The 12,459-nt window shown below is 41.2% G+C and overlaps 1 protein-coding gene across 1 annotated transcript in view; it reads right to left on the bottom strand.

The window, feature by feature from the left end:
• Positions 1-12,459, bottom strand: part of LOC124775011 (ATP-dependent 6-phosphofructokinase-like) — a 433,031-nt gene that overhangs the window by 144,572 nt on the left and 276,000 nt on the right. Inside the window, exon 10 of the mRNA XM_047249771.1 lies at positions 7,168-7,326. Coding sequence (XP_047105727.1) covers positions 7,168-7,326 — 159 coding nt within the window. The remainder of the gene's footprint in view (positions 1-7,167; positions 7,327-12,459) is intronic.

The raw sequence follows: 12,459 nt of genomic DNA, 5'->3' as shown, positions 1-12,459 counted from the left end.
TGGATCACATCATGAATTCCTGACACAGGATCTTAGAATGCATTGTGTTGCCACCAGGTTCACCCCACAGCTCATAAGTCAAGATCAGGAAGATCTTCGCCTCACAATATACGAAGAGCCTTTGAGTCACACAGATGAGAACAAGATGTTCCTTAAGAGAATCATAATTAGTAATGAGACATGAATCTACGGTTATGATGTTGAGACCAAGGTTCAGTCTTCACAAAGGGTCAGGAAAGGTTCTACAATATCAAAAAATGCTCATCAGGTCAGGTCAACTATCAAAGCCATGCTGATAGTTCTCTTTGACTTTGAAGAACGAATTCATCATGAACTCATGCCAATGAGTTCATCATGAACTCAAGCTACAGGGGCAAACTGTTAATCGATGGTACTATCAGGACATGCTGCAATTCCTGCAAGAAAATGTGAGAAGGAAATGGCCTGAAATGTGAGACACTTCATGGCTCTTGCATCATGATAACAAACCTGTGCATCCATCCCTGTTGTTTTGACTACCGCACAAAAAATGAAATCACTGTGCTACCTCATCCTCTGTATTCTCCAGCCCTGGCCCCTGTGGACTATTTTTCATTTCCAAAACTGAAAAGCCTGTTGAAATGATGAAGATTTGCAACAATAGATGAGATACAAGAAAATTTATAGATTGTGCTTCCCGCAATCCTGCAAGAGGGGTGCCAAGACTGCTTCCAGAAGTGGAAACGGCACTTGGGAGCAGTGTATTTGTTGTGGTGGGGAGTATTTTGAAGGAGACCATGCACAACAATTGAAAGGTAAGCACAGAAAAATTTTGTGGCTATAGATCCAGAATTTTTTGTACAGAATCATACACTGTTATCATATTGTAATATGAATTATGGTGTGAATCTATAAAAACTGTGCTCGGGAATGTATACACTCAGATGTTTTAACATGAATGTATGCACTCTCTAACACGGCTCTTATAAACTGATGACATAATTTATATTATGATATGATAACAGTGCATTATTCACGATTTTATCACCTGATGATAATGATCTTATATTTTGCTTAATGTGAGGCTGTAAGTACTTTATGAACCTCATGATGGTCAGACAAATGAAACTGGTTGTATAAATAAAGGATTTTACCACAGCTCAATGTGGTAATATGGCATTTTTCAAATACAGAAGAGCTGTGGGGCATCATCTCCTGGAAGTATATCATTACATTTAGGTAACATGGCCAAGAATATTGAACTGCCATAAAGCATACCCTAGATATGGTGAAAGGCAATTGATATGCATATATTATCTCTTAGAATTGACTCGTGAGTTGAACTAACTTGAGCTATGGAGTAACAACTGTGGGCAAGCATAGGAACCAATCTGTTGGTAAACATATTAGTGTAGTAGAGCCACAAAGGAAAAGATGAATTCGATAAAGTAAGGCCTTTCATACACATGATTTTGGAATGTTTAAGGGAGTTAGGCAATGGGTAAGTAATACACACATCAGAACAAATAACTCTGGTGGTGCAGACATGAAATTGTCCAAACAGCTGACCGTTCTCAGATTGGAGATTTTGCAGGGAAGTGATTTAGATATGGGGCTGGAGAAGGCACTGATGGCGGAGGACGTGGGTCACTTTGCAGTAGTGCCAGTTGAATCTACCAGTACATTGTGTTTTACTAGGCATGGCCTGCATCTCAATAGATTTGAGAAGCAGAGGCTGGCAAAGCTTATAGGTGACAGTGTTGTGGATGGTGGTGGGATCACTCATGGAAAAATTCCTCCAGTAGTTTGTGTTAGAGCTGCACCTTTTTTTAGACTGAAATCAGCTAATAGGTATAACTGCTTAAAGGAAGTCCCTCCAACAAAGGAATCGCCTTCAGAGGAGGTATCCAAGTAGAGAAGGAATCAGCATATTTCATCAAAACATAAGAGGTATTAGAGATAAAGTTAGTGAACTGCTTACAGATGTTGGCTCTGACATTATTGGTATATCAGAGCACCACTTAAATTATTTGACAATTCAGTGGCTTCCTTTACCAGGATATAGATTAGTTGGCTGTTTTTCAAGGAGTTCTTTGCAGAGTGGGAAAGTGGCCCTGTACGTAAAAAAAAAAAAGTATTCCCTTTGAGTCCACAGATGTATCACGGCACTGCACTGAACAGCAACAGTTGTGCAACAACAGCAGAATTTAGTGAAACTAAACTTCTAATTATTGTTGTTTATAGTTCTCCTAACTCTGACCTCCGAGCATTTCTGCTCAAGTTAGAGAGGGTTCTTGGTTCACTTTATAGGAAGTACCAAAAATTAGTTATATGTCATGACTTCAATATTAATTTTGTACATGATTGTGCAAGGAAAAGGAAAAACCAGCGTGAAAGGAAAAGGAAAAACCAGGTTGCAGGGGAACAGTAGCACAGCCACAGACAATATTTTTATTCACTCTTCATTACTAGATGGGTATTCTGTTAGTAAAAGAGTGAATGGCCTTTCAGACCATGATGCACAAATTTTAACACTAAAAGGCTTTTGTACTCAAACAAATGTTATATATAATTGCAAATTATGTAGGGAAGCTAATCCAATGGCAACAGAAAGATTTTTAAACCTCATTAAGGAACAAGAGTGGCAGGATATTTATAGTGCCGATAACACAGATGTGCACCAGTGTTAGTCTTAGTCATAGAAAAGGGGAATTTTGTGAAAATTCAGTAAAGGTGCAGTTGGGCAATGAAGTCTGGGGACACTGACAGTTTGTAATAATAGTCGGCAGCCAGTAGACCAAGCAGAGTAAACAGGGCACGGAGCTGCAACAGCATTATTGCACGCACGATGTGTTTAGTGTGAAGAAACACCGAGGCAGGGAACTGTTATTGCGATGTATGAGGTGGGGGCACTAGGCCAGAGCCAGGAGGGTGAGGTGTAAATGGCTGATGTAAGGGGAATTTACCCCTGCCATAGTTTCTGTCTCTCTCTGACACTACATCAGAAGTGAGGGGAAAAGCAGTATAAATAGATGGGCAATTTTAGCTAGAGACAAGTGTATGTCAGGTCAGTCGAGAGTTGGGTTGGACTTGTGCTGGTCTACACTTATAGGGGCCAGTCTGGCAGCGATGTTGTAAATATTCTGTGTAAACCTGTACTTTATTTCTATGTACTTGTTCAGGCTGTATTCCGGCTTCGGGGACACAACACCAGGGCGGGACAGAATGACAGCAGCGTACTTGGAGATGCACAGTCTACCTGAAGGAGGGCAGTGACAGCTGTCTGCAGTAGGTCCATGATGAGCCACGTTCACTTCCCACTTGGTGTACTGGGGTCTGGGCGAGGCATGTGCTTCAGGAGACGCAGCAGCGCAGTGGCAGCACAAGAGTCAGTGGCAGGTGTTGCCATCCGGCAAGCACCACTAGCGGCAAGTTGCGGCACAGCATCCAGGAGGTCACAAGTTCAAGTCCGGTCCTGTCCTGGGAGCAGAGGCAGTCTGAGGGCCATGGGTGACCAGTACAATCACCTTTGGTCAGACAGAGCAGGCCAAACAGGATGGAGGGCGGTGGGGACCAGGGACTGTAACAGTCTCCAGAATCGCAGAAGGAACGGTGCCAGTCGCTATGCCTCAGCGAGCGGCAACTGGGTGAGCACAGCTTACTTCCATCGTTGGGTGGCCTTGATGACTGCAGCAGTGGTGTCGGCAGTTCAGGAGTGCTGAGGTAGCCGGACACGTGGAACAGCGCGCAGACCGCGTGCCAACATTATGCTTCTGTAAACTAGCTGAATAAAGCAATGCTTCCAGATACCGCTGTATCACTCTGCACTGGCCCTTGATGCTATTGAACTTGCTCGGCCTCCTGATGAAACGAGATGCGGTGCGTCCTGGCTTCAACTCGGCCATCTGGAGTCCCGGGTTCGACCATCAACGCCCCGCAACAGATGACAAATATAATGCTTTCCTTAACACATTTCTCATCCTCTTTGAGAGTTGCTTTCTGCTAGAACATTCTAAACAGGGTACTAGCAGTAAAAGGCAGTGTGGGTGGCTGACTATTGGGATGATATCACATAGAAAAAAGCAGGAATTATATCAAAATGTTGGAAGTAGTCACAATCAAACTACAGTAGCCCATTACACACAGTATTGTAAGTTGCTTAAAAATACTATTAGGAAGACAAAGAGTATGTGATGCAAAAATAGAATAACTGATTCAAATGCTGAAATTAAAACCATATGGTCAGTTTTGAAGGAAGTGCCTGGTCAGCAGCACAAGGTCGACAATATAAAGTCTGTTCATTGTAAAAATATTTCTGTTTCTGGTCAGTCAGATATACATACACTATTTAACAATCATTTTCTGAGCATTTCTGGTGAATTAAATAAAAACTTAGTTTCTACATGGAATCATATAACTCTCTTAGAAAATGCCTTTCTGTCACTGATGTCTGAAATACTCCTCTGTGATCCTGACAAGGGGGACTTACAGAAGCCTCATTTGTCTGAGTATGGAAATATGATGTGACACATACCACCAAATATCTTCTTATTGATAAACGATACTCACTGTTCAAAAGTTAAAAAATAAGGAATTGAATATAAAGTTGCAGGTATTGTATGGAGTTGTTAATTTTATTGGCATGTTTCAAGCAATGTTAGGAGGCAATGTGTGTCTTCAGCATGAGGTGGTGAGTGAAGCAACCTCATGAGAGGACATATCACCTTAGACGTGAAAATAGTAGTTCCAAGGTTCACTAGATTGCCATAAGATGCAGCAAGTTCATACACTACATGATCAAAAGTATCCAGACACCTGGCTTAAAATGACTTACAAGTTCATGGCACCATCCATCGGTAATGCTGGAATTCAATATGGTGTTGGCACACCCTTAGCCTTGATGACACATTCCACTCTTGCACGCATGCAATCAGTCAGGTGCTGGAAGGTTTCTTGGCAAATGGCAGCCCATTCTTCATGGAGTGCTCCACTGAGGACAGGTATTGATGTCAGTGGGTGAGACGTAGCATGAAGTCGGCGTTCCAAAACATCCCAAAGATATTCTATAGCATTCAGGTCAGGAATCTGTGCAGGCCAGTCCATAACAGGGATGTTGTTGTTGTGTAACCACTCTGTATACTTTTGATCACATAGTGTATGAATTAATACATGAACAGTGCCCATCATGTTATGAAAAGCAAATGAGATGTTCTTTGAAATTAATTTTATGGCTGGCACTGATCATTGATGGAACATCTTGATGCAGCTTGCTTGATGTATATTTGAGAAGTCAATATGTATGTTATAATTCAGCTTGGATTCCATACCTTTTTTGGCTGAAGTTTAAAATTTAATGTAGCTTTTGTTATTTATGTGCAAGATCTGGAGAAGAAGAAATATTAGAAAATGAATAAAAGGTGAAGGACTGCTGAATTATTAATATGCCATGACCATACATGTCACTGTTTTGGATAAGACTACATGTATGAGGTACATAGACATCCAGATTGATAACAAAGTGAAGTGGCACCAGCACATGAATGACTTCCACTTAGAAATCTCTCTCAGTTACATTGAGCTATGAATGGAATGGTCAAGATACTTTGAGTACTCTCACTGAATGCTGTCAAAGAGGTACATCTTGTGAGGCATGCAGCCGAGATCACAAAGCAAGAAGTTTGCAGTAAGAACACAATGTGAAGTGGTTAACGAAAAATACTTGCAAGAGTTCTTCAGACAGTTGCAGTGAAAAAGAAGAGTGAATTTAGGACAGGGCAATTAACAGTCACAATCCTTCCAAGATAAAGGTGCCCTTACATCAATAATATATACATTCAACAACAGAAAACATATTTTTATTTAAAATTAGAGAGCAGTTTTAAAAATTATAAAAATTTAAAAATTATAATGTGTTATAAATGCTTGCTGTGCACCTCTATACATTTTTGCACTCATGAAATCACATTCAGACTTTATGTAGAACTGTAACAGCTGGCCTATTTTTTCAGAGTATCTTCATACTGGAAGTATGTTACTTAAATGCTAGACTGGGAAATTGTCTCTATCAAAGGGAATGCTCATCATAATGTCGTATTTTTCACAGAGTTGGAATTATATTGATAATGTTTGTTATTGTCATTATAGCATCTCCCACAATTTTGCAGATTTGGTCATCAGTTGGATGTTGTCTTGTCCAATGTATGGCTCTCAGAACCAAACTAGATCATCTTCCAAGACCTCGCCCAGATTACTGATTTTGCTCAAAAACAATGTTTCTTTATCAAACATAACTGAGTAGCACTTAATTAACTTACGTAAGTTTTGCAGCATAATACATATAAAAAAAACATCCAGTCATGGTCTCATTTTGTGAAGGTCATTTCTAACATGGACCATTACAAACTGTCTCTCCTACCAAATATGAAGTAGTTTTGCCTGTTCAACAAATGAAATGTGCAAACACTACCTAATACCACTAAATAAAGCTCATATGTAACAACTACATGGATAAATAACATTGTTCAATGAGATATAAGCGCTGCTCTGCCTTCTAGTTCTATAGAGTTATACAAATGGGAAATTACAATTATGGAGTCTTGTGATAATGAATGAATGTCGTGTGACTAGGTCCTCCCGTCGGGTAGACCGGCCACCAGGTGCAAGTCTTTCGATTTGACACCACTTCAGTGACTTGCATGGTGATAGGGATGAAATGATGATGATAAGGACAACACAACACCTAGTCCCTGAGCAGAGAAAATCTCCAACCCAGTCGGGAATCGAACCCGGACCCATAGGGTTGACATTATGTCATGCTGACCACACACCTACCGGGTGCGGACTTGTGATAATGAGTAATAACTATTACTCTATATAATTTTCCTACTCACACATATAAATGATGGACAATATGCCTTGGGATATAGCTGGGAGTAAACTACAATCTACCTTGCAAACCAAACTATTTTGTCAGTTTACTTTCATATTCCTGTTAATATAAAACCACACATAAACAGAAAGTTGACCTACTTCTTTGCATAGAATCCGTTTTGCTGTAGTTACCAATATTTCAGTTGACTTAATTAATTCTCAAGAGTGTCTTAATGACATGCACTAGCTATGAGATTTTTCTCCTATCATGAGGTAGCATATTTCCTTAACTGTACAAAACAGCCTAATTTACATTACCTCAAAGCCTCCAATTATCAGCAAACCCTGTATGCCAAATTTCCGTAGCTGCTCTGCAATTTTTGGTAGCCGACGTCCTGGTAACGTTCGCTTAGCACCAAGAATGGCTCCTCCAAGTGGCACCCAGCCTCTCACATCTGGCCACTCAAGCTTACGAAACTGTCAACATATAATGAATTGAATGTCTCCACTCAACTCTATGAATAGCAAAATATAAAAAATAGAAAGAGGAAAATAGAAGAAGAGAGGAAGAATGTCACCTCACCCAGAAAACAGATTTAAAGTAACAACAATTCTTACACACTACTTAACTGTCAAATGCAAGTGTCAGTTCCAGCACCTGGAAATACCCTTCAGCTTTTCACCATTCAACATATGGTAAAACTGGCAAAGGTCATATGCATGGAATAGTAACTCAAAGTGCCTAGACACAGCAGAAATCATAAATAAAATAAAATGTTATGTTGATCATGATATGTCTGCCTCTATGGTAACCTGTTAACTTATATAACTGCAGCTTAAGTGTTGCTAATGGTTTTTGTTGGTGGAAGGATTGAAGGCAGATCAACTCTGTCTTCTGAGGAAAAATATGGAGCTAATTATTGATGCAGTATATAACATAGGTAACAACTGGGAGCTCATTGTGCTTCTTCCATTTGAAAGTAGTCTCTCTAATCCCAAAATCAAATAAAAACCAAACAAACAGAAAAATTTTATGGGCCTCTCAGGATTGTTCTCTTATAACACCTTACACAACTTTCCTTATAAATTAATTACATTACTTCCTAACACACTCTAGAATTAAATCCTGCTTTCTTGAAACAGTTAAAAATAGATATAGAAGTCAGATCCATCCATGCTTCAGCTACACAGTCCTTAGCATCCAAAAGTGTTACAGTCATAGATTTTGGGTTCATGCCATTATCATGCATAAATACAGCCTTCTGGACAAGTATTTTGTTTATTTCCATTAAATCAATGGATTATACCCACATCTAATGGTTGAAGATCACTCATGCAATTAGGAGGCAGAAACACTGACTTAATATTTCTGAGCTCAGATTATCAGGATGTGCTGGACATCTGTTAAGTAGTAGCACTACTTTTCTATTTTTGCCCCCATTTTGGCATCCAATGCATGCATGGTGGATGTGAAGATGGAACTGGTCATCCATGCAGTGCTGTTGGAATCATAATTAGTGAGCAGAGTTCTCAAATTTTTTAAATACCTTGACTTTTTAAATTTACCAGTTACCAAAATAGGTAATTTTTCAGCACTGACCACAAGTAAAATGGTTATCCTCTGCTTACTCAGTTTCACACCATGGAATTTCTTACAAGGTCTGCACAGCCAGCCAGGGTAGACATTCATAGGAGTGGACCAATGACAGAATGCCCATGTCATACAAACATCCCTGCAACCAAAGAAATTGGTGCAAATGCAGATGATTTCAAGATGTGCTCTGCTCCCTACTGAAAGCACTCAAAGAATTGCTCCAAACTCTCCTGCACATCCTTGTGACAGCAGTGCAGTCAGCCATTGTGGGCAATCACCAACAGGCAAGATCAGTGTGCTATACCTAATGCAATCCACAGATTAACAGTATGTGCATTTCCTGCATACAGTATATGACCCCAGATCAGACAGTTTTGGCAGTTCCTATGTCATGACGCAGCTGACATCTGCCCCATCCAGGAAACTTTCCTGAAATATGGCACATATGTGAGGACAGCAAATTTCATTTGCCAGCAAAATGATAGGCTAGCAGTGGGAGGAAGTATTGCCGTTTACATTAAGATGTCCCTCAAGCACCACATTGTGCAGCTACCACAGATTATCACAGCTGTGGCCACTGTAGTCACAGTAGAAATATAATCAGGCCAGAACACTTCTATTCCTATATACAGGACATCTGGGCGCTTTCTAGACCCTAGAGGTTTTGAAGCACTGCTGTTTCTCTGTGGTAAACTCTTTATTGTGGGAGACTTCAAAGCAAAATATGCAGAATGGTGGTGGTGGTAAGTTCCTATGGGACCTAACTGCTGAGGCCATCGGTCCCTAGCCTGACACGCTACTTAATCTAAATTAAACTAACTTATGCTAAGGACAACACACACACACATGACTGAGGGAGGACTTGAAACTCCAACGGGGAGGGGGAGGGGGGGGGGGAGGAGCTGTGTGAAAAATGGCAAGGCGCCTTAGACTGCGCGGCTACCCCACGCAGATGCAGAATGGTACTCCAGGATTACAAACACAAGTGGTCACTGCCAGCTACATATAGCGTGACAGCACAATGCCGTAGTTTTTTGGTGGTATGATTCCACACACTACCCTAGTAATGTCTGCTACCATCCTCACGTGCTCAATATCACAGTAGCGAGAGGAGTCGGACGCCTCACTACTGCAATGAGTAGAGTGGCTCTTTCATCTGACCACCTACCAGTCAATTTTGACATGGGTCTTGAAGGTATGGAGGCACATAAAAGATGCCAGCAGCTAGGAAAGGTGAACTGGGAACAGTGGGAAGAGAGTCTACTCTCTTGGTGTTATCCCAGATCTGAATGTCATTGACGCAGACAACATACTGCACCAGCTCACAGCAGAAATGCCATGAGATGAAGACACTTCCACTCTGTGGCATTATGGTATATCTGGCACTGATGAACACTGCTAGAACATGCATCCACAGTGGAGGAAATGCAGCCAACTGCCACATACATAGCTCCAAGGTAGAACCGTGCGACTTGCCTTGCACCTTCCTCGAGACTACCCAACTAAGACCTTGCATGATGAAATGGATGTCGCCATGATTAGGGCCTGTATAAAACAGACTACCCAACAGTTCTACGAGACATCATGGCAGCCTGATAATAGGTTAATTTTGAGTCTGGGAAACTAGTGAAACAGAAGTAGGACCACTAGGTGGCCCAGCCTGCTAAGGCAGTGAGCTAGGAGTTTTAAAACAATGTGTCATAGTAAGACTATACCAAACCATTAGGAAAAAAACATACTCTAAGGAAGTGCAGGAACAGTTTCAAAACTTAAGACTGCACAAACAAGACAGTCAGGACTGTCTTTTTAGGAAAAGAACAAAAGGGAGAAGAGTAGAATAACACAGTAGACAATGAACTTTTGCAAAAAACCACATGGTAAAATACTCTCCTCTTTGCATGCTATCATTTGCCAAAATCTCATTCCTATGCCTCAAACCATTTATGAAATATGAGGACTATTGTGGATATTTCACTCTGGTTTTATCACTGGTGTGGTGTGATCGCAAATGAGTGTAAAATGTCAGATCACTTTTCTTGAAATTGGTGGTAGGTAGAGACCTCCACCCAAGTCTAAAGAAAAATTCAGTATATTAGCTAATTTTGTATGCAGGCCACTTATTATGTAATATACACCAAACACAAGATCATAGTGACCCCTATTTTCTTTGAAAACCTTTTTCAAATTTAACACAGTGTCTTACTTCCAGATAAATATAACAATAACTATGACCATTAACAACATGATGGGCACATCACAACGAACCTGTCATATAAAGCTTCAAGTACAGGAAAAACCATTTTTTTACCCAATACCTTCTGTAAAATCATTTGAGAAAGACTGCAGGGGTCCACCTCAATTCTGTCATTGCCAACCCACTGAAAGGTGGCAAAACACAATCAGGATCCACTTCTGAACAAACACAGGAACTCACCAGCACTTTGGATGAAAAATGGTCACAGCACATCAGCTGCAGTATCCTGTGTGACTCTACTAGGCACGCATTCTTAGATTGGTATGACCTGATGTCAGATGTAAACTTTCCTCCTCAAGATGCTCTGCAAGATGATGACAACTTCCACCCTCTTTCTCACCCAGGACATCCCTGACCCAAGTGACCTCCTTGTTGGCAACAAGCTGTAGATTCCATGCCTCTTGTTCTCTATCTACAAAGACTGCTAACTTTAGTTTCTTAAACAGTACTGTGTTACATGTTTTATTTACAGGGTGTTTCAAAAATGACCGGTATATTTGAATTGGCAATAAAAACTAAACGAGCAGCGATAGAAATACACCGTTTGTTGCAATATGCTTGGGACAACAGTACATTTTCAGGCAGACAAACTTTCGAAATTACAGTAGTTACAATTTTCAACAACAGATGGCGCTGTGGTCTGGGAAACTCTATAGTACGATATTTTCCACATATCCACCATGCATAGCAATAATATGGCGTAGTCTCTGAATTAAATTACCCGAAACCTTTGACAACGTGTCTGGCGGAATGGCTTCACATGCAGATGAGATGTACTGCTTCAGCTGTTCGATTGTTTCTGGATTCTGGCGGTACACCTGGTCTTTCAAGTGTCCCCACAGAAAGAAGTCACAGGGGTTCATGTCTGGCGAATAGGGAGGCCAATCCACGCCGCCTCCTGTATGTTTCGGATAGCCCAAAGCAATCACACGATCATCGAAATATTCATTCAGGAAATTAAAGACGTCGGCCGTTCGATGTGGCCGGGCACCATCTTGCATAAACCACGAGGTGTTCGCAGTGTCGTCTAAGGCAGTTTGTACCGCCACAAATTCACGAAGAATGTCCAGATAGCGTGATGCAGTAATCGTTTCGGATCTGAAAAATGGGTCAATGATTCCTTTGGAAGAAATGGTGGCCCAGACCAGTACTTTTTGAGGATGCAAGGACGATGGGACTGCAACATGGGGCTTTTCGGTTCCCCATATGCACCAGTTCTGTTTATTGACGAAGCCGTCCAGGTAAAAATAAGCTTCGTCAGTAAACCAAACGCTGCCCACATGCATATCGCCGTCATCAATCCTGTGCACTATATCATTAGCAAATGTCTCTCATGCAGCAATGGTAGCGGCACTGAGGGGTTGCCGCATTTGAATTTTGTATGGATAGAGGTGTAAACTCTGGTGCATGAGACGATACGTGGATGTTGGCGTCATTTGGACCGCAGCTGCAACATGGCGAACGGAAACCCGAGGCCGCTGTTGGATCACCTGCTGCACTAGCTGCGCGTTGCCCTCTGTGGTTGCCGTACGCAGTCGCCCTACCTTTCCAGCATGTTCATCCGTCACGTTCCCAGTCCGTTGAAATTTTTCAAACAGATCCTTTATTGTATCGCTTTTCAGTCCTTTGGTTACATTAAACCTCCATTGAAAACTTCGTCTTGTTGCAACAACACTGTGTTCTAGGCGGTGGAATTCCAACACCAGAAAAATCCTCTGTTCTAAGGAATAAACCATGTTGTCTACAGCACACTTGCACGTTG

This window comes from Schistocerca piceifrons, chromosome 1, assembly GCF_021461385.2.
Source record: "Schistocerca piceifrons isolate TAMUIC-IGC-003096 chromosome 1, iqSchPice1.1, whole genome shotgun sequence".
In the NCBI taxonomy this organism is placed as follows: Eukaryota; Metazoa; Arthropoda; class Insecta; order Orthoptera; family Acrididae; genus Schistocerca; species Schistocerca piceifrons.
This window is presented reverse-complemented; position numbering and strand designations above follow the sequence as displayed.